This window comes from Chiroxiphia lanceolata, chromosome 4 (assembly GCF_009829145.1).
Source record: "Chiroxiphia lanceolata isolate bChiLan1 chromosome 4, bChiLan1.pri, whole genome shotgun sequence".
Taxonomy (NCBI): domain Eukaryota; kingdom Metazoa; phylum Chordata; class Aves; order Passeriformes; family Pipridae; genus Chiroxiphia; species Chiroxiphia lanceolata.
Genome location: NC_045640.1, coordinates 34,424,356 through 34,451,179, shown reverse-complemented (window position 1 = coordinate 34,451,179; position 26,824 = coordinate 34,424,356). Strand labels below are relative to the sequence as shown.

The window sequence follows — 26,824 nt, the reverse complement described above, 5'->3', positions numbered from 1 at the left end:
TCTAGCTGCCATCTTTCCCAGGTGTTTGGTAGGCCACATAAATTGCTTTAGGGGTGGCAGCACTCCTCTGCTGTCTTAAGCTCCATCCTGGGGATCCCTTTCCTGTCACATTGACCACGTGAGCACCCACATCAGAGTGGATCAGGTCTTTGACGAAATATAGCAGCTGAGAAGGCTGCCGTTACTGCCAGACCAGTTTGTCAAATCTGCAGCCTTCTCCAGAAGAGAAGGGGCTTAGGCAGCTGGCCATAAGCTGGATAAATTGCCCTGGGGATGTGCAGGTTGAATACACTGGTCTAAACCAGGTATGAGTCGTTAAAAGAACATGATGTGCCCAGCAGCTTTTGGTTGTAAACCGCTATAGTGCAGTTGCAGTCAAGCTCTCTTTGTTCTGTTTTGTGCTGGTTTAGTTTAGTAACATAAGTGTATGTGTTTGTGCTTTCTTTGCAGCCTCTCAGCTAGTACATTATCTGTGTCTTCAGGGAGCAGTTTGGGATCCCTGGCATCCAGCCGAGGATCTCTGAACACGTCAAGCAGAGGGTCTCTAAACTCGCTCAGCTCCACGGATCTCTACTATAACCAAGGCGATCAAATAACAGATTTGGACTATCAGTACAAACTTGATTTCATATTGCAAGAAAAAAGTGGTTACATTCCTTCGGGGCCTATCACTACTATTCATGAAAATGAAGTGATTAGTTCCCATGGGAGACTGGGTTACAGTGACTCTCCTTCAGCTGCAGACCATCCCAAATTGATTGAACCTCCCAAATCTGTGACATCACTGTCTTCCAGATCCTCGCTGTCTTCCCTGTCTCCCCCAGGCTCCCCTTTGGTTTTAGAATCTGCATTTTCAGTGTCAACTCAAAATTCCCCTCTGCATCACCTCACTACGGACTTTGAAGACTCTGACCTTTCGGGTGATTTTGCAGGCATTAGTCTCTGTGAGAACCAAATATTATTGCACTCTGAGGCCGGAGCAGGATCTGAGATTCCTACAGGTGATAAAGATCTTAATGAAGGTGTTAGGCAGCCTCTGCCTTCTCTACATGAAGGAAGTTCAGGTAATTAAAAAATATCTAACGTCAAATGTGTATGTAACATGAAAGTTAACAGCTGGCTCCTGAATGAGGAGGTACCTTGTGTATTTGAAGAGTATCTTGATCAGCACACATTTACGAGGGTGGGCAGTCAGTAGTCCTGAGTTACCGAACTTCCAGCTTTGGCTGCACAGAGCTGCAGTCACACTGATTCCATCTACATTTTCAATAGCTATCGCTATCCCAAAAAAAGTCCATGTATTGCAATCTCTGTCATGAAAAAACATTGGAGGTGGATCCTGAAGGCATGGAGGATGCATGGTGTTCCCAGGTACTGTCAGGATGTACAGACATAGAATAAAAGTGCCCTCTTGCTGGTTTTTGGTAACTGGAAATCCGACACTTTGTTTCTCACCAAAGAATAAGTTACATACAAACTGACATCCCCAGTCCAGAGATTTCTGGACTCAATTATGTGTGTATGTGTATCTAGTTATTTGAACCTGCTATCACTGAAAGGTCTGCAGTTCATTGTGAGTTGAGGAAGATGGGTGACCACATGCCATGTAAGTTACAGTGAAGCTCTTCCCATTTTTAACAAGGTTTTCATAGCTTTTATCTTCTTATCCAAGTTAGAACAGAGCTCCTAAGCTAATCTAGGCTCCCCCTGTAGCCTGTGGGAAACTTCCAAGAGAATGAGACATCTCATCCTAGACCATACTTCTGTTTTAAGGAATATGGGATGAATGACTGGTGGGATGAATGATGAGGTAAGGCATCCTTAGTAACTAGTTACCTTTAACTTTGAAGTGGCTGAATTAGGTGTGGTGAATTCTACTTCTGGTCTGCAGTAAAAACCATCCAACATACTTAATATTGTCAAAACCTTTGGCAGAACCAGAGCTTCAAAAATGCCAGCTGTTAAGAATTGATGGCTTGTGCTCAGTCTTAGAGTGCTCACTTTACTGCCTTTTGTTAGGGTTGACAGTATGTTATGCTTTCTCTGCATGTCTAGTCTTTTCTAGTGTAATTCTGTGTCATTGTCTTCAAGTATGTTGCAAACTCTTCATGTATACAGAATCACAGAATATGCTGAGTTGGAAGGGACCCACAAAGATCATTGAGTCCAACCCTTAGCCTCACACAGACCATCTACAAGATTCACACCATGTGCCTGAGAGTGTCATCAAAACACTTCTTGAGCTCTGTCAGGCTTGGTGTTGTGACCACTTCCTGGGGAGCCTGTTCCAGTGCCCAATCACCCTCTGGGTAAAGAACCTTTTTCTAATACCCAACCTAAACCTCTCCTGACACAACTTTAGACCATTTCATCGAGTCCTGTCACTGGTCACCAAAGAGCAGAGATCAGTGCCTGCCCCTCCTCTTCCCGTCATGAGTAAGTTGTAGCCTGGGATGAGGTCTCCCCTCAGTCTCCTCTTCTCCAGGCTGAACAGACTAAGTGACCTCAGCCGCTCCTCATGCAGTTTCCCCTCAAGGCCCTTCACCATCTTTGTTGCCCTTCACCATCTTTGTTGCCCTTCACCATCTTTGTTGCCCTCCTTTGGATGCTCTCCAAGAACTTAATATCTTTCCTATATTGTGGTGCCCAAAACTGCACACAATATTCAAGGTGAGGCCGCATCACTGCAGAGCAGAGGGGGACAATCCCCTCCCTCAACCAGCTGGTGGTGCTTTGCCTGATGTACCCCAGGACATGGTTTATGTTACACAGTGGCTCTTTTTTCCCAAGAAAGAACTGAGGGAGACAGATTTCCAGCAGCGCTGAGCGCTGGCAGCCCTAGATGAAACCTGGTCAGTACCTAGCATTCCCAGCTCTGCATTTCTGTGCCTGAATTGTTAGGGAAGCATCTAACTGAGGAGTTTGGGTGTCTTGAGTAAATACAGCCGAGCTCTTGAGGTTGCATTGTCCAGATTTGTTGTCAACTTTGAACCCTTGTGCTTAGCATTGGTAGTATTAATAAAAGTACCTGGGCATATTGATACAGTTATATATTTTAATGAGAAATTTGATTTTATTTTTTTTAATTCTCTCAGGAAAATTGTTGTAACGTCCATTGGCTAATTATATTACCTTACTTATATTAGGTTCTAATATAGTAGTAATCTCACTGTTGGCCAGAGCAATGTGGCACCAGAAAAGAAAGGCAGTGAGTCCCCCTCTCTGTTCCACTGTTGCAGAAAGAAAACAAGAAATTGACTGATGGATGGTGTGAACCTGTGAAATGCAAAGTGAAAAAACATGGAAGGGAAATTTGGGGGCAGGGGTCATTTGTCCTTTGTCTTTTCAGGATAGTGTAACACATTAGTTATTTTACTTAAGAACTGTATTATAAAAGATTGAAACAATAATTAATTTTCCTGCCTGTATTTCAGCAGCATATCCTTTCCAAATTAAAATCATCTTTGGGTTTGTCTTTGCGTCTGGCTGCAATTCATCTAGTCTGAGAACGGCTTCAAGATGGCTTGGAATTTGGGAACACATAGGGCTGTGTGGAATCGGAGTTGTTTCTTTTTATTTATTTCTATAGATTATTATTTCCACAGCTGTTGTGTGGTTGTCTAACATTTTTGAACTTCTCGAGGACCTATTATTCTGGATATTGTCAGGGTGTCTCTTAAGTCTATATGAGTAGGTACTGTTCTAAATTGTAAATTCATCCTGTGATTCTTCATACTGATACTTCCTCAAGTAGGGTCATATACACAATATAAATTATCTTTAAATCTATGTTAAGGCTGCCCAAAACAAGCATTCAGATTTGAAAAGCTGGATACTAATTAATTATGCTTCAATACCTCTAGTTTCCACAGTAAAATGGGCCTCATGGTGAGACTTCTGTACATTAACAGCGAGGTATGGACCTGGGGTCGGTTCAGTGTTTCTAGTCCAGTTTCGTTCTTGAAGCTGCTGTGATGGTTAATGGGAAGGTTTGCAACAAACTCAGCTGGAGACATTAAACCTGCATGGAAAATTTCAGCCCGCACACTTAAGTTTGACAAGACAACAAACCTGAACACTACTGACTCTTAACTTGGACATACACAAACAGACTTGAAGACAGTATAGCTCATATTTCATGTAGTCTGCATTGGCTCTCTAGATGCAGTGTTCACCTGCTTCTCTGTCTCTGTCTTTTCTGTACAGGTGAACCCTACAGATTGCTCCTCTGCACATGTCCCTGCTGTCAGAAACCAAGTTGGAATATCATATAGTTATTCCACAGTCAGTCTCTGTCTTGTCAAAGTCAATTCAGGCTGCTGTAATAACTCCTAAGGGTAATCAATAAATCATGTCATCACCTTCACCCCTCACATGGTGAGGCGGAAGGGAAAGAGCACTTCATCATCAAGGAAAAAGCATTCCTACTGCCATAAATAAAAGCTAAATGCAGCAATCAATCATCTAATCTGGAGCCTTAAATTTTAAACATCTTAACAGGATGTAAGTCATGATTCAGACAGGGATGATAATGCATACCAATATCCTCACCCCTTGGCAGATAAAAGGCCCTCAACTTACTGTGCTGCAGAATGTGGCTTCACTGCATGACACTAGCATATGAATGCGAGTTGAAGATTAAAGCTAAGTAGTCGTTGATAGTAAAGAGACTGTAGCATAAAAGGTTTTGATGATAGTAAACCAGAGGGGATTTTCATTTCTAGCAGTTATATCACTGGGGAGAGGGTGTCTGTCTGAATTCTGAATATTTAATAAACATGACACAAGCACTTGGCATGTTGCTGAAGTGTTACTACAGGTGCTGAGTATGAACTTGGCAAATACGGTTTAAAGATCAGGATAATGAGAGTTAATAGTAAGGATAATGAAGGATAATAACTAGCTCAACAGAAAAGGGTGATGATGGGAGCCTGTTTCTCTGGGAATGAATAATAGTACTTTTCAAGTTCATCAGTCTGGTTTTATCTATAGCCAGAATATGTGGTAACAGCAGTACAGTCTAAGAATGTTTAATGATGTGAAACAAAACTACTCTCCAATACTCAGTTAAGGGTCACCGCTTTCAACTTGACAACTTTCTAAGCTATGCTCTTCTCTTTTCTGACTATTAATCTCTTTGACTAATATTCATTCTGTTTCCTTTTTGTAGGTGTTAACTTACCACGGAGAGCAGCCAGTCACCTGCTGAGGAGAAAACAGCTTGTGTATCTGCTGCTGTGTCTGATGAGTCTGTAGCTGGAGATAGTGGTGTATATGAAGCTTCTGTGAAACAGTAGGTTTGAGAAATCATGCAAGTCTTTCCACCAGGAAGTTAAATATATCTGTGAGCAGTTACGTAGTACCAGCAAAACTCATTAATTGGTCCTGCCTTTTTAGAAATATTTTGTACTTTCAGATGGAAAAGAAGGCATATTGCCAAACAGTGAAGTTTGATTTGGTGATTTGGGTTATTTTTTGTGCTGTAGACTTGGTTGAGTAGCATAATATGCTTTCTTATAATATTGGGGTTTTTTTTTCTTGCTAGAAGTGTTCTCAAGAGAAAAACTGGATTTAAACTTCTGCCATGCGTCTGTATTGACATTACTCAGAGTTAGTGTTTTTACTTTTGTTTGTTTAGATACAATCTTAAAATTGCATGCATTTTGTTTGGATGTTTCTTTTTTCAAAGAGGCTATAGAAAAGATAGAAATCCTCAGTTGTAATGCTGGTAGTAAAATAATCCAGATTGGGGTTTAATGTTACCCTGGTGAACAGGATATAAGAAACGTATTTGCTGTTGATAACTTCTACAGATTCTTATATTAGTTTATATAGTATTATCTGTTTCTGACAGTGAGAACAATGAACTTCAGACTGCATAAAAGAAGGTTTGCTAACTATGAGAGAAACAAAAATCTTTATTTTTCAGCTCAGTTTAGCAAGTTGTTGACATTAAGAATTTTATGTCCTTTTGAATATTCAGGGGAGATATGTTTTAGCATGATGGTTGCAAAGACATAGATGTGTGTCTTCTCTTGCCAGGTTAAATGCTTTTCTATTAAGACGTGAAAGGTGTGTTATGATACCATAAATGGTTTTATTGGTATCTGATAAAATTACTTGTCAAGTCTTTGACAAATTAAAGTGTAATAAAAGTAGATGAGAGCAAATAAAAATGCTCAAATACAAAAGGGCTTTCTCTGAAGTATTAGAAAGCCCATTCAATCTCACCTTAGGTCATGGACCCGTATTTCACCCTGAACTCTGAATCCTAATATTGGTTTGCTCCATGTCTTCAGTTACACCTAATGCAACTTCTTAGGCTGAAATAAACTCCTGTCTATTAAAACTTTAGCCTTCTCTTGACTAAGTGGCTGAGACTCTGTATTTTGTTCAATAACCACTGTTGTCATTGCATTTTGTTTCAATTTGAGCTGCTGTGATCAAAACTTACTATCTGCTCAAGTTACAAGTCCAGTGTAAGAAACAAGCAGAGATTGGGCTACAAGCTTTGGGTGTTCTGTGGAGCAGTCATTAGCTGTCCTCTCTAATGACTGTGAGTGATGGGATAGGTGGAAAACACAAGAAATTGCTGTCACTACTCAGAAAAAGGGGAAAGACGACAATTGCATCCCCTAAACCTGTGTACAAAAGGACACTATTGACATCTGTGGCAAGCTAAGATTTACATACTGGCTATTCCATGATAGCTCTAGGTGTGGATATTCTTAATTATTACTGAGTAGGAAGTAGTGAAAAGGCAATGAGTGCCTCTGTGCGAGCTGCTTATGTTTAGTAGAAGTGTCTTTAAGAGCACTGTGTATGGAATGACTTACAGTTTGTCAGTGTGCTCCTGATGTTACAATGCAGTGATTTCTGCTCTATAGACCAGTCCTTTGTGTTAAGTAATTTAAGGTAGGGAAGGAAATACACTCACTCTATGAAATTAGCCATCAGCAAGGAAATGTGTGGTAAAAAGAAAACCTCTAAATGCAGAGTCCTAAAATAATGCTGTCATGTCTTGTGAGATGTTGTCTCTGTCATTCTCCACATTTCCTATCTTGATATTTCTATCTTGATCTTGTTTATTGATCCTAGCAGTCTAGTTTTAAAATCAATGAAACACATTAATACCACATCCTAACTCAAACCTCCCAGAAAATGACTGGAATTACTTTGCCACATGGATTCCCTATAATTACTTTCAACACTAGATTTGTTCTTCAGCTGCAAGGCTTGTGTCCCTTTGGTTCTTTGAATGCTTCTGAAAACAGGCTCAGAGGAAAGATGCTTGTTATTTGCACAGAAACTTTTGTATTTTACAGAGCTCTGAAGCTCAGTGTTCTCCAAAGCAGTATTTCATATCTAGTTTACATGTGGCCTGTGGTTTATTTCAAATTTTAATTTCCAATTTTGTATTCAGTGAGATAAAGAAGTCCTAAGTACGTATAAGAACAAACAATTCTCTCTTGACTTTTAGTTTGGCCTGCTTCGGTAATCAGCCTAAGGCCTTTCTGAATCATTACTGCAGTTGTTGAATGGTTCCAGCAGCGACTGTCCCCAAAATGGGCGCTGCTGCTGTGTAGGCTCTGAAATTCTCACTTGGAGTGCCAGCTGTCATTGAATCAGCCTGTTTAGGAGAATGTGTATATGTTCTGTGTATGCATGCCTTAATTATTGCTGAAAGCTAACTATAATTTTCCACAATTTGACTATTTGCCTGGTTTTCCTTAGAACAAATGAAACTGAGGACACTGTATATAGTGAAGATGATGCAACAATTCTAGAAGCTGCTCAGTACAAATAGGACTCAGGTGAGTGACCAGCAAAGGGAATATTTCTGTTCATACGTAAACATGAATTGTAAACTTGCCTCATGTTGTCCTCTCTTTTACAGATATGACCACGATAATTCAAGTTTTGTGATAATCATAATACGACTCAGAAATCTTCCAGCGTTTTCTGTACGTCTTGGCTCTAAGGTGTAAGTCAAACAATCACTGAGCAGTAGTGTTGAAATATGAGAGTATAGTAAGAAATTTTAAAAATTCTCCAAAAGAATCAGTTAATTTACTGCTTAACAGCACTGAAATATATATAAACTTTCAAGCTGTAGAAGTATTCAGCTTTTACATATTGTGGCAATGCTGCAAGCAAAAGAAGTTATCGGAATTTGCACATTCCACTGAAGTGGAATAAAAAGGATTTTTAAATGGTGTTATATCTAATGCTTCTAAACATTCTGTAGTTTCGTGGGTGCAAAACACCTGTTCTAAAAACATTCTTTTGATACTTTGCCATCCTTTCAGCTCAGAATGTTGTCTTTTTACATTTAAGTGACATCTTTATGTAAAATAAAGTTTAAAGTAGTATGTGTCTTCTAAGTGAGCTTTTAAAGGTAAGGGATAGTTTAATAAATTGTGAGTGTATGTGCACAGTCACATTGAGATACATCATTCCTAACAACTGGAGCTTGGATGGCTGTTAAGAATTAGTTCTCGTGTCGAATTGGACCAACACGAAAAGTCTAAAAGTAAATTACAGTGGAAATCCTATGTAGAAAATGAACAGAAATGCCTGAATATGTTACCACTGAGATTCTAGTCCAAATTCTCATCTGTATAAATAAGTGCAGTTTTCCCTGGGACACTTGTACTTGAGTGAATTTTTTGACAGACTGTAAGACTATCTTAAACTGTTGAAAAGCTTAATAAGATTGGAATAGAACGTAATCAATCCTTGGAAAAGTTGCTTTTCTTTCTGGTTCTTTTCCCTTTGTCCCCATTGCCTTGAATTTGATTGGCGGATAAATAAGAAGCCACTGAATATGGAGAGGTTGTCTTAATGATACCAGCCCGGGTGCTTGCTGGATTTTTCTGTTTTTATTAATAACAAATGCTTGTCTACTATCATCCTTCCTTCTCTGACCTGCATTTTTCCTCTGCTCATCTTCCAGATCTGCTAACATTTAGCACAAGAATACAGAAAAACTATAGAAGAATAAATTGGCACAGCTGAGAGGAAAAGTAGATTATGTAAACTGTCAAAAAGATGTTCAGTAAGATAAAGTTAGGTCAGAGATGGCATCTTTTTAGAAATTAAACTGTAAAGTTGTAATTAGTAGTCAAGAAGTCTAGACCTGCTGCTGCTAAAAGAGATGTAATGAATTAAAGCTACACAAACAAGGAGGAAGAAGGACAGGGTAAAGGCAGGATCTTGCAAATAGCATTTTTTTTCTGTCACTTACCATTGTATGCATATATATGTAATCTGTACAGATACATACAATAATAAAAATCGGGTCTGGAAAATGATGCTATGTTATAGCTGCATTTCCTAGAACATTGGATAGATTAATACTCTGTTGAACCTTTAGACATGAAGGAATAGATTTTACATGAGGTGTTACTGATATCTGTTTCCACACTGTCTGTAAAAGCTGTTCACTTTTAGCGTAGGTAGAGTGTAGCTAAGGAGTTACTGTGTCAGGAACACTTTTTCATCCGTTGAGGAGTTGTAGGTTTGTCACAGCAAAATCTGAGGCATTGGTTAACTCTTTAACTTTTTAAATTAAAAGGAAAGTAACCGCTCCTGTAAAACAAAGTTTTTAATTGCTTAGTCTATTAAAATGGCTGTTTTCAGTAGACCATGCAAATTGCTTACCTACATTTATATGAATACAGCAGCAGCATTGCTGGAATCACGTTATGCTACGACTTCAGGATTGGCTTCTCATAATACTGCATACCTTCTATCCAGGCTATACATGCAAACCTAAAAATTTAGATCTTGCTTTTTATCCCAAGAAGTTTGGCATAATTGGGGAATAAATACTATGCTCAAATTCAAGTAAAAAATCAAATTTCTCACAGACCTAATTTCTTTTGGTTTAATTACTGTAAATCCAAGTTTTTAATAATATTAACAACAGTATGCACGAAGTGAAAAAGCATAGTGGTAGTGCTGTAAATTTTGGGAGAAGTTCTTGCCAGAATTGTTTTCCTTGTCCCACTTTTTCTTCTTGCTTTAGCTAGCTAGCTTCGTTGCATTCTATTCTACAGTGAATGTCAATTATATATAAAGCCAGTACCAGAAAGAGACTATTGCATGGGCACAGAAAAGATATAAAACAATTACTATGCTCATTCATGAGCATATGAGAAACTGTGCAATAGGTAAATAACACATACAAATTGCATTAGAAATGTCTTTACTCTGTTAAGCTGCTGCTAAAGTGAGACTTGCAAGTTAGCTAGTACAACTTTTATCCACATAATATCTATCCATATTTGTTACATAAAAAGAATGCAGCCATGTAACAATTTCAAGCTACTCTCTCTACTTAAATTTAGGCTTGCAAGATGCATTCTTCTAGGTTGCACTTAATGTATTATGAATTGATTTTGAGCAGCAATGGCCCCTAATTATTTTCTTCCTCGATTTCCTTCGGTTTTTTGTTTCTTGGGAGGCTTTGTTTTGTTTGTTTCTTTATATTAAAAGATCTTGCTACTTTTCAGTGCTGCTTGCATTGTTCTGAGTTTAATTTTTATATCCACCCTGATTTTTCTCATTTTTTAATTATAATTAAGGTTGTGTTTCCTCCCATATGTGGCATGATCTTCAGCGTTTACAGTACTATACTAGAGGATAAATTTGGATAGAGACAGAAAATAGCTACCTCTCTTGCTACTACCTTACCAGGCACAGAAATTCCTTTTTGGGAAATGTTTCTGCAAGGGGCAAGAGGAGTTTCTCACTCATCTTTGTCACCTCTTTTCCATTCCACCTCTGATTTGTTGCTGTTCCATTTTCTTGCTATGCAGTCCTTTAGTTGATGGGGTCAAGTTCTATCATGTGTCACCAACAAGTGCCAGTTTAAATTCAGTGTAGAATTTTGTTTTGTGTCCGGCAGGTATATCAGAGTAGCAGTACTTCCATCCTCAGCTGACATCAGATGTCTATTCCGCACCAAAGTTCATCCTGCCACGGAAACTGTTTTATTCAACGAGATATTCAGAGTAGCCATTTCCCAAGTTACATTACTACAGAAGACACTGAGAGTAGATGTTTGTGCTGTTGGTAGAAGTCATCGGGAAGAATGCTTGGTATGCAGTTTTATTTCTGGCTTTTTCTGGAATGCATTTGTTTATAGTGTCCCCTCTTATTTTGATGGTCAAGGCTGCTAAAATTCCACAGTACTTGGAGACAAACTCTGAAGTATAATTAGCTGTTGCTACAGTACTTAAAATACTGCCTTTCTCTGAAATTCCTGATACAGAATCTAATCCTGGATGGAAGTTCTAGCAGGTGTTTTGATAATTCTAACACTGCATTACCTTAACCCTTTTAATTACAGATTGATATTCTATCTTTGTCATTTTATACGTAAAACCTCCATAAACTTCAATGCAACATTACCTTAATGCTAGATTTTAAAGCAAAAGCTGAAAAACAGCCACAGGGGGGAAAAAAAGCGAACCCTTATTATCACAAACTTTTCACAAAGAACAAACTACATTACATTTTTGCATGTTGTTTTAAATTATATGATGAACACCTTTTTGGTTTTTATGATCTGTAGAAATAATAAAAAGGTTTGACATTCATAGATCATCCCATTGGGAACTGTCATGTTTTAAATTTTGTTGTTAATCGTGGTCATCACCTAATCAGTGATGCTCCATTTACTTTCAAATTGCTTTTGCATGGTCTGGTACAACTCAGTTTAGTTTTTCACCGTGAGAGTGATTTTAGTAGCACAGTGAGACTTTTTTAGTTACAACACACTGAAGAGATGCCGGAACCTGCTGGGGTTCATCAGCTCCAACTGCTGGGAGCAGCCTCTCACTTTCAGAAATGTAGAAGTTAATTCCTGGGGATGTGTTGACCTTTTTCAGTATGTAAGAGGTTTCCCCTCAGGAAAGGGAAGGGCAGCAGAACAAAAATGCAACAGAATGCAGGATACAAAGGTGAAGAAAAAAAAACAACAACAAAAAAGCCCACAAAAACAAAACAAACAAAAAAAAACCCACGGAAGGCAAGGGTTAATCACAAGATCAAATGAAAGAGTTGGAAGTACCATCCCCAGCAGAAAGCCCTGGGCAACATGACCAGAGTCTTGGCAAGAGCTATGTGTGCAGCCCAGTAGCTGTGGAGATAATTTGCCAAAGAATAGAGGATTTTAATCTCCAAGGCACAGCCCAAACATGAGTACTTCAGAAGTGTTCCCGGAGTACCAACTCAGTGGATGTCAATGCTTGTCCAAATGAAAGGGTTTCTTAATCTTTTACTGTCTTTTAATCTCCTCCTTCACTGGTTAGAGCAAACAAGGTCATCCATTATTTGCCACATGGATGATTTTTGTGGTGGGACAACTAAAAATTGTTTCCCCATGAGTTGGTGCTACAGGCTTCATTGGCACAGGTTTTCGTAACTGAATGCAGCAGAAAGCAGGTGTGTGCATTACAGTGATAGAGAGGGTGGTGTCTGCATGTGGGGAGAAATTCTGCAGACTGAAATAAAGGATGGCAGAATGGACAATATGAAGGACTTTTCCATGAACTTCTATTTGTTTATTTTAACTGGAAGTGGAGGGAGGTGGGAAATTGTACAGATAAAAAGGAAATTAAGATTCATGTCAAATTTGTCCTGTTTTACGTGGTAAGTACTGTAGAATTTATTTTCAGCTGTTTTGTAGAGAACAGAACAAAGTAAAACAGTTTTCTTCCCCTTTTTGTGCAGGCAGGGACTCAGATCAGCCTGGCAGATTTATCATTTTTGGATGAGACCTGTACTCTGTGGTACAACCTGTTGCCTTGCAAGCAAATTCCTGGCAAAAACCCAAGGAACAAATGATGAATGCATCTTTCTGTTAAGCAAGCAGTCACTGCACTCACTGGACTTGGTGAGCAATGGGTTGGCCACTACTGCAGCAGCAAGAAAAAATCCAGACACTCCAATTGTGCCATTGCATTGTGATTATTTGAATGTGTGAATTCAAATACATCCTCCCCTGAAGGTCCAAGGCCCTGTTTCGTGGGCAGTTTTGTCTAGAGTGACTTTGTGTGTGAGTAGTTCCTGTGTGAGGTGTCAGACTCTTTAGCGAGGGGGATATGGCAGATGCTTTTTAATGGGATACAAAATTGCACTCCAATTTGAAACACTTCAGCTGTGTTTCTTTATAAAAAGAATGTTATTGAAGAGCATCCTAATGTTTACCATTTATTTTCATATACCCAGATATGAATAGCCACATCAAAAATGTCAGTTTATTAACTATTTGAATCTGCATATTTAAAACCACTGCACTTAAAATGCTGTTTATGCAAAACACATACTAATTCTTGTGGTTAAAGAAGCTTTTCTGCTTTAATACCTTCTTAAGAGAACTGCATTAAAATGTAACTTTGAAGAGCACCCTTTTTTCACCTCAGGATATTACAAGTATGAGAGGGAAGAAGAGAAAATACATTAAAGTATGAAAGGAGCATGTTTGATTGCGTTATTGTTTTAAAAACAGTCTATTTTTGGTTGATATTTACTCTGTATAAAAACAATAATTTAATGTGCTATACGCGGACAATTCAAACACTTTTTACTTGTGAACTGGGTCATTGTTTCTGCTGACATCAGGGAGCAGCAAGGTAATGCAGCTCTTGCAAGACTTGTCAGTTTTTTACCTGTTATGTGTCACTCAATTCTGGTTTTATCTTTTTTCCTTGTGAGCAGGATGCTGTGTCAGCTCTGCTGGAGAGGACATCTGCTGAGCTGGAAGCAGTAGAACAAGAGCTGGCTGAAGATGAGGAGGAGGAACAGGAGCAAAGAGGCTCTGAGAAAGACTGGTAAAGCCACTTTTTCTCCCTCACTGTTCATGCCTGAATGATTCGGCTCATTCTTCCTATTCTTAGACAAACAAAAGGGCTGTACTTTTGGAGATTATAGACTTGTAGAATGGTTTGGGTTGAAAAGAACCCTTAAAGATCATCCAGTCTAACCCCCTTACCACTGTCAGGGACACCTTCCACTTGACAGGGTTGCTCAACGCTGCATCCAGCCTGGCCGTGAACGTTCCCAAGGACAGGACATCCACAGCTTCTCTGGACAACTTGTTCTAGTGCCTCACCACCACTGGAATTGAAGTCAAGCCTCATTCTCTTGTGTGGTCAATTAATTCATGTTCTTTTAGGTTTACAGTGTTTTGGCTGCTCTGTTAACTCCTGCTGCCAATGCTCCTCCATTCCATGTAAACCTATGAAACCACTTGGGCAGTCTAAGCCACTGAAGGTGTAGCAAAATGTCTCATGTTATAGTTGCATTAAGTGTGATAAGCAACTAATAGGATTTGAAAAGAGAGCTGCTGTCTGACAGTCAGTGTGGGTGTGCTTCTATTGGTCTTGGTTTTGGAGAAACTGTGAGCTTTCCCAAGAAACACATTTCTTGCTAAATTGCTATTTGAGTTCTCTCATTGTGCAGTTTCTTAGCTGCAGTGTAGAAGTAAATACATGCTTTATTATGGGGGAGGGGGAGACACAGTTGTTTGTTTTACGTATGTATTATAATGAAATTTTTTCAATGTTATCAACATTACAGCCATTAAATGTAATGCAGTGTTGTCATAATGATCTTGAGGGTGAACTGTAGTAGCACTTCTTGAGTTTTGCTGGAGGCTGCAATGAAATGTGCCTTCACGTGAAGTTAGTGAAAGCATTTGGATGACAGTTGTTTTCCCTGTCAGGAAAATGATTACTTTATGGGTGCAGGTCTAGGCCTTCTGATATCTTTCTCTGGTGAACTTTTTCAGTTTGAGAATAAGCCTGGGTTACTTCTGTTCACACAGGCTAGAGATGCTTACAGAAGCCTCTGATGAAATTGTGGATGAAGAGGAAGACAGCATTAAGCTGGCAGTAGAAGGCAGCTGTACTGATGACATGGAGTTACTCATTGATGCACCAGAAACAAATGAAAACAAGGACAGAGAGAACACTGATGAGGCTCATGAGGGCCAGCAAGCTGCTGTAATACTAACACTGGTGAATATCTTGAAATTTACATTCCTCCATTATCTTGCTGTGTCTGAAGATCTATTTCTGAGCAGTTAATATAGAAGTCTACTGTATTCTGAGCATTTACAATTTGATGTGGCCTTTGCTGTAGCAGTAATCAGCATGTACTTGTAGTGAAGTCAGTGTGGAGTGTGGTCACTTCTGAACTACAAAGAGGACATTTAACAGACAAGCTAGGCAGAACTTCTAAGTCCAAAACAATTAACCAAAACTCGCTTATCTTGGCTTTTTTGTTGCATAGGGAGAATATTCAAAATACAAGTGCAGTTCAGTAGCTTCAGCTTGTACACATTTAAAATATTTCTGCACATCTGTTACATTGTTTCCTTCCCCCCCATTCATATGATAAACAGGGGGAAAGGCAAAACAGGGGTCAAGATCTTTAAACCAATGCGGGGATTTCTTTATTTCTTCCTTCTGTTTTAGGGTGTGAAATACAAAAACCAGCTTAGCAGAGAAAAGGATGGAAGATTAATGAGTAGAAAACTCAAAAATGTGTGTTAAACTGTGTACTATGGAACTACCCAGACACTGCACAAAACAAATTCTAATTCCATGCTCTTGGTAATTGTTGTCTTTAAATTATATTCCACTTTCCTGGAAGCACTTTTAGTACCTTTTTAGTAAACATATCCCTGATGTAGTAGCACACACTCAGAAATAAAATTTTTAGAACCTTTTGGCACCTTAATAAAAACACTATTGCAAGTGTTAAACTTGCAGGCTCTGTAAAACAGCAGAGGTAAAAATGAGAAGAGTGACATATTGTTCCTTCAACTTTGTGACAATACAAAAGTTCAACACCTCAGTGGGATTGCTGGAAATTGTAATTAACTTGCAATTAATGTGGCAAGATGCCAAATGAGCTAAGGCCATGGTATTAAAAGGACTGACAGTCTGCTGGGTAGCAAGCAAATATAGATCAAAGCCCTAACTTGGCAAGGGGAGACATCAAGGACGACATAGGAAGGTTAGGCACGCACACAAGTACTTTGCTAAGCCTGGGCTGGATGGACCTGAACAATGAGTGAAAGACATATCAGACACCATTGCACAGTATAGATCTTTGTGTGCCAGATCCTCTCGGGGTTGCAGTTGTGCTATTTAGGTCACTGTATTTATCATGTGCACTTTGAAAACCATGAACCTCATTAAATTACCAAAGTTGAAGAAAAAGCCCTGGTGCACATCAGTAACATTGGATGTTTCAGCTACTGCAGAACTTGGTCTAGCCTGGCAGTCAAGATAATTGCAGTATGTAAGCTAGCACAGGCCGTGCCATCTACAGAAGTGGGAGTACCTGAGGCTCCCTGTGGCACATGTGGGGCAACTGCAGTAGGCAGCAGGCCATGCTGAGGGACAGCAGACAGCAGGGTCTTTTCCCTGGGTTCACAAGGCTGATGAAGCTCTGCAGATTACCATAAAGCAGCCCTACTGCTGAGGTTTGGAATGCGTGGCAGTATGTCTGGAAGAACCTGAGCAATATAACTTTCCCAGCTGCTCCCTTTCAGTGTGCACAGGCACCATCTCTAACATGGCAGAACCTTGGTCTTCTGCAAAATACAAAATAAAATAAAAATAAATGCACAAGAATAATGTCTGCAAACAGCAAAGTAAAACATTTGTTGCACTGTGGTTGCATCAGACCATCTGTCTGGCAGCAAAGGCCTTTTTGCAAAAGCTCTGGTTTTATTGGCAACAAAGAATACCTTCAAAGTCTCTCCACACAATGTTAAGCCTTTTGAGAATTTTGTGTTTCTTTACTTAATATAGCTTCTCTGTAAATGCAAGATGCTTTTTGCTGCTGGCCTTTTTCCATTTACTGCAAGGTAACAACAATGCTTGTAAAATCCAAAGGCACAAAAACTATGTAGTGACATGTATCTGGATATAGTAGGTCTTTTAAACTAAATTTCATTTCATAGGTTGATAAAGAGACCAACACTGAGGAATCGATTAATGAGAATACACCAGTCCGACCCAAGGACAGAGCCAGCTGGAGCTCAAGACAGCGTCCCTTTGTCAGGAACAGCATGATAGTGCGCTCACAAACCTTCTCTCCAGGAGAGCGGAACCAATATATCTGTAGGGTAAGAGGAAAAACACTTGGAATGAAGAGCTATTAACCAAAGAGTCATTTAACTTCTTGGGAATGAAGCATTAATGACAGTGAGTCATGTACCAATTTTCCCTGCAAGAAGCAGAGCCTGTGCTTTCTCTAGAGTCTTTCTTTCCCTAACTGACCCGATGCATAGTAGAATTGACTTTCAGCAGAGTTGCACGCTCTTGCAAAACATCTCTACTAGGGAAAAAAATACATCCTACTGGAGACAAGTAACACAGATGCCTGTGCTGGCTCTCTTCAAAAAGTGTGTTTCCCTGCACATCAGCAACTACAACACTCATAGCAAAATAATTTGTTAAAACATGAAATAGAATTCACTGTAAAATGCCATTGCATTACCATATTTTAGTAATGCAGCCATTTAAGGGTAACAGTGTGGAAAGAGCTCAGTCATCAATTTTAAATATCGCTTTGTATCTCAGCTGGTTTTAAATCTATGCAGCCCAAATCCTGCTGTAATTGCATCTTTGAAAGATGTGCAAGTGCTGCCTCAGGGCTGGGTTTTAAACATGGCTTTGGCAGCTAAGTTCCCAGTCTCTCTAGATCTATGGTAGTGTGGAAAAAAGATATTTAAATTGTCAGCCTTGTTGCTGTTAAACTAACTGTAAAACTCATGTGTTTAAAGATTTAAGCATGGATTACCAGCTCTATAGATTTTAATTACAGATAGCCTAGAAAAGGCAGTTTATTTTGATCTTTAGTTTCTACAGATTGCTCATACAAGTATGACAGGTTTGGGGTTTTTTTTAATAATGCTTATGCTTTAATTCTCCAGTTCAGTTAGAGGCAGTTACCTTAATCATTTGGGAACATTAAAGTTGATCACTTCTCTGTGATTCTCATTGGCCTAAAACAAAATAGATTGATAGTCAATACCTACATACTTAAATAACTATCTCATATACCCTCCAGAATGAAACACAGCAGATTGTTTTCTAACAATCTTCACATAATTTGCATATTTACATTATTGGCCGAATTCAGAACCTAGCCTTCATCTTAATTCCTGTACCAGAACTTAATTCCTAAATGGAAAGTAGTAGTATTGGCAAAAAATGTAGCCTTAGCTTACTGCCTATGTAGGTCTTCAACAGGAAGAAAAACTAGTTGCTCTGGTAGTTTAGTTAGTGTAAACTCTTGCAGTTTCTCCATCTGCAGCAGTGTTGGACTTTTGTATCTTTGAACATTGCTACATACCTGTTGCCAGAAGCCAGGATAAAAAAAAAAACTTTCCTTGAATAAACATTTTTTTTTCTCATTGTGTATGGTATTGCCTGGAAGCAAAGTGTCCTGGGAAAAAAACACTTTTGCACAGATGAATCTTTTGCAGTTTCAGAAATACTTGTTGTCCACTGCTGGGGCTCCAGAGTGGGCACTGTAGCTGCATCCAAATTCACAGGGAGGGCTGAACAGTGTGAGTCTCTCCAGTCCCAGACCTCAGTTTGCATATCCAGCCTTGCTTTTTGGTGCTGTACAAGAGGAAATCACCTGTTGGATACACTCTGGTGAGCTGTCAGCTGCTCTCAATTCAGAAGTGATGACCTGGCTTTAAGAGAGCACCTGCTCTCATATGATGTTCAGAAAACATAGAGATCTTGGAGGCCTAAAGGACAGAACCAAAATCTGTTGGCGCCTTTAAAAAAAAATCCCTTGAAAAGTGCTTAAAGAATATCAGTGATGATAGCTGCGTCTCTGTATCCAGGGGTGAGCTCCCAGTAGTGGCTTGTGGTGAAAAGACAGATTTGTCTCTTGAGAAGTGTGCTTGTATTGCAAGAGGTTGTGTTTCTCACCCCTAGCTCCCAGCCAGTCCTTTGTAAGCACGCTTTAGGACTCCGGCTTCACATGCAGAAATGTTAGCAGAGTGATTCTTTTTGTCTGTCCTTCTCTGAAGAGGAGAAATACATATCCTGCAGAGAGATGCTTCTGTTTTCCCTGGAGGTTACCACCTGTCAGATGCCAATGCATCTAACAGTCACTCTGCACTGATGGATATGGAGCTAATGCTAAAGTTAAGAAGAAGCTACTGCTGAGCTGTGGCGCATAATTTTGAGAAGCAGGAAGTGCTTCTGAAGGAAGCTGTAGGCACACCTGTACTTGTTACAAATAATACAAAAATACTGCTTGTTGGACAGATGCATGTCTACAGTAATTTATCTTCCCTGTAGTAATTCGTTAAAAGCCTGCCCCAGGTAAGTGAAATTCATAGTTTGTATCTGTCAGTACCTAATAACCATAGTTACCTTCCTTGCATTCCTAAAGAGTCTACTTACTCTTTACTTACTATTCATTCAGTAAGATCAATGGTTGTCTTGGTGTAGGATTAGAATTTTGGAGTAGATGCTGATTCTAGTTGCAGATTTTTTTACTTTATACTAAGAATACAACCTACATGTATATCAACACTGAGATTCTCTTGACTGGTATATTGACACAGATGTATATGAATGTCCTTTATTTCTCTTTTTGTTGTGTACATTTTCACAGTTGAATCGAAGTGACAGTGACAGCTCAACACTAGCCAAAAGGTCTCTCTTTGTAAGAAATGCCACAGAACGGCGGAGCCTAAGAGTTAAACGGGTATGTGCTTTATTAACAGGACATGGTTTAGGACAAAGTACAGGCAGAGAAGGAATACCAAACAACTTAAAGAATATGCTTTATTGAAAGTTTTTCAGCAAAACCAGTGCAAGTACCACATGTAGTCCTGTAGTTTCACATTGAAATCTCAACACAGTGGTCCCAGTCCTACATCTTCGCTCTCCAACAAAGCGTGTGCTGTTTTAATTGTCGCTGAAGCCAGCAGGCAGATACGGCTGCTCAGCATCATGGCATTTGTTGTTAAACTTGAGTTACTGCCAAAGGGATCTGGGTTAAAGAACCAGATTATTACAAAGTCACACAGGGAGGCTTATGCTGCACAAAAGTCAACGCTAGCAACGTACATCTGAAGCAAATTTTGGTGGAAATGTCAAGGATTTAGATATCTTTTTAAAGGGATTTACTCTTTTCCAAGTGTTCAAGTAGCAAAAGGATTGAAGAACAAGAGAGTAAGATTCTGTTTCTCTTGCATGAAATTAATTCTTACATAAATTGAGAGAGTTATATTTTAATCTTAATTGTAACTAGAAAAATAGTCCCGTGGAAGTCCCGTTACCAGGTAGCAAGATTGCATTTTGCATAGAAAAGAAATACTAAATAGTCTGGGATGGCTTCTCCTGCCTGACTTACTGTCCTTTCACAGTGACTTTTCATATGAGTAAATAATGTGAAATACGCTGAAGAAATGCATGTTTACAGAGTTCGTAACATTGTGTGTTTGGTTAGGCCTGGAAAAAGCAAATGTTTATAAAATTAAATAATGTAATTGAAATCTATGGGGAAATATGTATAGTGTTGGGTCTCCTGGCAGTGTCATCCTGGGGATCAAAATGTTTTTCTTGGGTTTAATCTATAAATTGTGCACCTGGTTGGAGAAACTTTCGCATTTATTTTTAGCTAGTGACTGAAGAAAAATTCCAGGATACATTAATTTTTGTACTTAAAAAAAAAAGACTGCTAAAGAAAAACAAAAATAAAATTTGAGCTTTTCTGACTGTATTATGTCAAACCCTACTCTAGCCTTTCTATATGTTAATTTTTATTCTGTTTCCCAAATGATCCAGCCTGTTTGCCAGCCGATCATGCGAAGAGCTACGCAAGAATGCCCCGTACGCACTTCCCTTGACTTGGAGCTGGATCTCCAGGCGTCACGCACAAGGCAGAATCGTCTGAATGATGAGCTTCAGGCCTTGCGGGACCTTAAACAAAAACTTGAGGAAATGAAAGGCAGAGGAGAGGCAGACCTTCCCCTGTGTGTGCTAGAGGACGAACGTTTCCAGAAACTCTTGAAACAAGCTGAAAAACAAGTATGAGCCGGTTCAGATATGTGTGAATAAATAGGCATATATGCTCCTAACTTTGCCTTAAATTTGCTAAGGAATTTGGTCAGTCGTGTTAAAAGATTTTTACAGAAGTTGACATTTGACTAATTACACCTCTGAACTACATAATGTAAACTGTTTCTTTATTGGTCAATACTACGGCATTTAAACCTATAATTTTAGGTAGTATTTTTCTAGTGCCCTCTAAATACTTCAGTAATTCAGAGTAGCAGTTCTATTATTTGGAGTAATAGTTGTGGTTGCTGTAGTAAAATAACATTTACTTAGAAGTTAATTTAAAATTCTTACGTTCCAGCCATACTTCTACAGACTTGTGTATGCTCTCTATCCTTCAGCGTCGTTTGGTTTGCAGGCTGCACAGAACTTGTATTCAAAAGATGCTTGTAACAGGTAGAGAGAGGCAATGACCATTACTTAGAGTAGTAGGGGCATATTTTTTTATTCAGGACATAAAGGAAATTTTGGCAAAGGAAAGCCAAATTCTATTCTCTATGCAATGGTCTCTAAAACAGTATAAGTATATATGCACTGCCATAAGGTAGGAAGATTCCCTCATGTGAATAAAAGAGAAGAAACAGGATAGAAGAATAAGATGCAATGGTAAGAAGTTGGGATGTGGAAAATTCCAACAAGATACATCAAAAAGATGTTGTGGGGTTTTTGTTATGTTTTTCGATGGTTGTTTGGTTTTTTAAATCATTAGGGAGATCATAGACTGGAATAGGGGCCTAGAGAGGTTGTTAGAGGAGGAAAAAACCCAACCAAGCAAAAAAAACTCCACTCAACCTGCACAGTTGGAGGTATTCATGACCTAACTGGACAAGACCCTGAGCACCCAGCTCTAGCATCACCTGCTCTGAGCTGGAGCTTGGAGTATATGCCCTCTGGAGCCCCCTTCCCATCCATGTCAGTCAATGTACACCAGTTTTCCATGAGGGCAGGTTGTGAGTGACAGCCAGGAAGGATCTGTTCTCTTTAGCTATTTATGGTTGATAGAAATTAGTGTTTTGATGACACCAAGCTATTGAGAGTAGTAAAAATGGAAACTTTTTCGTGAGGTGCAGAGGTCCTCCTAATATGTAAGCAATAGTTGTTGGGGTTTTTTTGTTGTTTTTTTTTTTTAAAGCTAAATGTCAGTAAATAGCCTTGTGCAGAAGAGGGAAGGGTGATCCTAATGTTTACATATACAAAGCAGAGCTCTGAATTAGATGTTAGGAATGCAAGACTCTGGATATAAGGAACAAAAACATCAGCAAGAACATCACAGCAATCAGCAGACGTCAAAAAGCAAATAATACAGGAATGAGTAAGAAAAGAATTTAGAACAAAACAAATACTGTTATGCCTGTAACTTAAACATTGTTCATTTCTTGTTCTCCTTCTCAAAGTGGAAAATAAAACTACAGAGGGTGAACAAGGAGGTCAAAGGAGGAAACCGCTTTCATGTTAGGAGTGGCTAAGTAGCTACAACTGAAGTGTATACAATCATGAGTGAGGTGGAGGAAAGCAATCAATCATTGTCTTTTATTCTACAGGAAGTAGAGAATTGAAGAGGTGGCAGCTTAAATGCAAGCAAACGTAGCACAACATTCAGAAACTAAAAATGTTTTCAACAGAACATTGAGTGCTGCAAGTTTGCATAGGTTCAAAAGTTTATGATTTTATAAATTTTATAAATTCATGAAAGAAAAATACATCAGAGGTCATTAACTGTAATGTTACCATATACTTCAAGAAGCCCTTGAATGTCTAACAGCTTAGGAAACAAAACCTTCTCCCAGTATGTTCTCCCAACCCTATGTTTATGCCCTGTTCTGTCTTCCTGTCTCTTTTGGTATCTGCTGTTCACTATAGTTAGTGGAGTTCTAAAATTACTATAAAGCACTAGCAGAGTTTAGGCTGAGGACTGACAAATGTCAGAAAAAACCTTGGGCCAAATGGGGTAGAGTGCAGTGTTAAAACATCACACAGTGTAACTGTGGGTTTTTTACCATGTGAATTCACTGAATGATCTACATTTTAATCCATAAAAATAGTAGCTTATAGAAAAGAAGTATAGCTAAATTAATTCAGTTCATAGTTTATATCTAATGGTGGATGCAGGATAGAAATTATAATTTCTGATTGTTTAATTTAAAACTACTCCCACTCTAAAGCTATTCCCACTGGAACATAGTATGACTCTGCAACATTTAATATTATGAATCCTTTGGATTTGTGGTCTATTTCAGCTGGCTCTTTCAAGGCAGCAAATAAGTTTGTCACATTTTATATTGCTGGTGTCAGTGATCAACAGCATTACACACACTGCCATGAGGAATAAGGGCAATAATATACATTCCTAAAATATATAGAGGCAGTAGCGCAGCATCAAAGTCCTCTTTTCAAAGGTAGAAGTCAGAACAATGATCACAGTCACTCCACCTCTTTGAAGAGTGCTTACAAAGTTTCTAGAAATATTTCTACCCTTAAAATTGTTGCCTTCCCCTGTGGAGCGAAACAAGCCTGAGAATGCTGTACTCTGCTGTCAGTGTTTCCTCTTGGGTTAGCAAAACACAGCAGCCTCGAGAACATTGTCATAGATTATTTTTTAGATCCTGCAGGCATTATAATGGCACAAACTAATGCAGCAGCTGGAAACGCCAGAGAAATTGAGAGAGTCTCGAGTGGAAAATGAAACCGCAGATGTGGGGGATGTTGAAAATCAGTGGCTGCTTGCTAGCACTCAGTTACTCTGCTTGAAGCCAAATACAGAGACTCCATACCTTCCCTCTCCTTCCTACCACACCTTCCTAAGTACAGCAAGTATGTAAAGCCCACTAATACCTGCAGATCAGAAAACAGTAGGTAATTCTGTGCACCAGAAGCATTTTGTCTTGTTTAGATTGGATTTTTGTGAGAAATCATGCAGTGTTGTGAAGTTTGAGTCTTAACTCCTCATACAAGTAAGTTTTCAGACACCTGCTGTCCTCTGAAGGACTTCTTTGTTTATATCCAAAGAGATTCCTGTAAAGATCTGTACGTATCTTCTTTATTTCTTTTCAGTACATCTTCTGTGTAGAGGTAACCTGTAGTTGTCATTAATACCACAAGTATATTCTTGTTCCAGTGTTTTGGTGTTTAGCACAGTTATAATTTTTCCTTAGATTCAGTTTCTTCTATACAAAAAACATGGAAGAACGAGACAGGAAATAGGGTTTTAGCTTTAATTTTTATAGTGTTTCTTCTTTGTCATCTTAAAATAATTTAAGCTTAAACTAAGCCCAGATAGAGGATTCCAGTCTGGCACTTATTTTTGGTAGATAAGTGCCAGATTTTTGGGACATATTGAATGCATGGCCATTTTATTAGTGTACTTTTCCATATTTTATATAGATCACTCGAGAAACATGATGCAAATGCAAGCATAGTCATGTACTTACCTTCTGATATGCATACTCCCAGAGACATTGGGCTGAAATCCAAGTTTCTCTGAGAGCATCCTGAAAAAATAAATGGATTCAAAAATGAAAAAAGAATACATGCTAATAGAGAGTATGAAAACAAAGAAGTCATCTATGCTGTTAACCTAAAATGCAGTAGTCACAAGAATCTCATGTATAGTTAGGGAAAGGATAAAATTAGAAAATTTTGAAATATTGTATGTTTACTGCTTTGATGATAAATATTAACTAGGGGAGCTGGTAAAACATGTCCAGTGACATACATAAAATTAATTAAGACATTACCAGTTGTAGATTGCAAATTTATGCTCACTATCTAATGAAGAAAACTATATTTATAGGTTAATTTCATTTTAAAATCATAGCTATTTTGGAGCTGGGGAGTGAAGAAGTTAATAGCAGTACAAGGGGACAGGATTTTGTGCAAGTTTTTGAAAGTGTGATGCTCTTTCATGTAAAACACTTTCATATAAAACACCAGAGTGCATTTCAACAGACAGAGGGTACCACTATCCTGCTGTGAACAGCTTTCTTATAACTACCCAGTATGAAACTGATAGTATGGATTAACTCTTTTGAATGAGTTGGTTTTGTTGTTTAGGAGTCTACTGGGCTGAATTCAGAACTGGGGATGTGAACTCCTAAGTTACAAACCACCTTGAAGATTGCCGTTTCTGGCTTGCATGTGTGTTTTAATTTGAGGTAACAAAACAGCATTTTTGAGTATCTAAAGTTAAGAATCAGAAATTAACCTCTTTAGAACTTTATAGTTGTTTAAGAATGTGAACTGCTTCTATTGAATTTTGATGGTTGACAAAATTCAAACTACAATAAATAACATTTGTCTGGCAGTGCCTGCAGTCTAGGAATGAAAACTAAGTGTACACTTAAGGTGGCACTGCCCATGCCACATACCCTACACATTATTGGGGTGATAATGCATGTGTTAGGGGATTCGCCCACATGTGGACAGTGGCTATTTGTCTAAGAAGTCCAGGTGACCTAAAAAGTGCTGCTGTTCAAATTATTGAGTGTTCAGAAACCCTTGATTAAGCTTTTTAAAAACCCAAGTGCAACTGTTAATAGCAGTCTTGCCGAAAAGGTGGATGGCACAGCTGTGGTTGTCCTGGTGATGCAGCACTGCTTGGTAAAGACATAGAGCCAGGAATCCTAAGGTACAGAAATACAGTAACTTCCTGGGGAGTATGTAGCTGCTCAAAAATGTTCACAAGTGACCTTTGATGTGTTGTTACCACTGATGTTCTGTTCAATTGCCTTGGCTTTTACACCTCTACAATGCAAATGAAAAAAGTCTTGTGCAAAATAGGTGCCATGTCCTCAATAAAAGCACAAAAGTTCCTTGCTAACAAGGTCAACAAAACTTGAAAGCATATTTTGAGAGCACACCTTCCTTGGTTTTCTGTCAGTCATTTTAGAGTAGTTATAAGTAACTTTACTGAGAGTTTCATTAGGAAATAAAAGTATCTTACATGGAAAGAGAATCAGTGGCTCCCAGTTCTAAAAAGATACTTGGATAGACAACACATGTTCATGCAAATTTAGGCATTGCCTTAAAAAATATCAAAATTTATAAAACCTAGTAGCCACCTGTGATGGCATGGGATTTGTTCTATTTACTTTCTTAGGAAAAAACCTGATTCTTATTTTGTGCCCATGGCCAAGGCTTGTGATGTCAGTCTTTTGTCTTGCAGACCCTTTATATAGAAATTATCATAGATTAATTTAGGTTAGAAAAGACCTATAATATCATTGACTCGAACGGTAAGCCTAACACTGCCAAGTGTTTTGCTTGACACAGAAGAATCTCTCATTTCTTTGAAATGAGTAATTTTTCATTATCAGCAAAATACAGTTATTTTTCTTGTTACAGACTGAACAGTCAAAAGAAGAGCAGAAACAAGGTTTAAGTGCTGAGAAATTGATGAAGAAAGCTTCTAAGGATGTGTGCCGGCTACGAGAGCAGAGCCAGAAAGTGCCACTGCAGGTGCAGTCATTCAGGTATGGCCTGTTCTGCTTTTCATGCCTTTTTTAATGTAGTAACCCGAATTATTTACAGATATAATCAGATGTGCCCTGTAACATTAGTCAAAAGTCCACGCGCTTTTGAATTGCCAGAAGCATCGCACATTTCTAACACAGCTCTAAGTTGGAGTTTCGAAGGGCCAGGCCTTGGTAACTTGCTCATGTCAGAGGTGGCAGTGTGTCAGCTGAGCTGTGGTGGTGCGGAAGCCG

The 26,824-nt window shown here is 38.8% G+C and overlaps 1 protein-coding gene and 1 long non-coding RNA gene across 4 annotated transcripts in view; one reads left to right on the top strand and one right to left on the bottom strand.

Annotated features, from left to right (window-relative positions):
* WWC2 (WW and C2 domain containing 2) overlaps window positions 1-26,824 on the top strand; it is a 101,643-nt gene that overhangs the window by 70,374 nt on the left and 4,445 nt on the right. The window contains 15 exon segments of the mRNA XM_032686250.1: window positions 451-1,064; window positions 5,171-5,206; window positions 5,209-5,293; window positions 7,735-7,796; window positions 7,799-7,814; window positions 7,898-7,984; window positions 10,913-11,105; window positions 12,742-12,831; window positions 12,833-12,904; window positions 13,729-13,841; window positions 14,837-15,029; window positions 16,988-17,152; window positions 19,672-19,764; window positions 20,850-21,092; window positions 26,463-26,590. Coding sequence (XP_032542141.1) covers window positions 451-1,064; window positions 5,171-5,206; window positions 5,209-5,293; window positions 7,735-7,796; window positions 7,799-7,814; window positions 7,898-7,984; window positions 10,913-11,105; window positions 12,742-12,831; window positions 12,833-12,904; window positions 13,729-13,841; window positions 14,837-15,029; window positions 16,988-17,152; window positions 19,672-19,764; window positions 20,850-21,092; window positions 26,463-26,590 — 2,190 coding nt within the window.
* LOC116785996 overlaps window positions 24,094-26,824 on the bottom strand; it is a 50,482-nt gene continuing 47,751 nt past the window's right edge. For all 3 annotated transcript variants that reach the window (XR_004356789.1, XR_004356787.1, XR_004356788.1), the window contains 2 exons: window positions 24,551-24,610; window positions 24,094-24,286 (listed from right to left, as the gene is read on the bottom strand). This is a non-coding gene — a long non-coding RNA (uncharacterized LOC116785996). The remainder of the gene's footprint in view (window positions 24,287-24,550; window positions 24,611-26,824) is intronic.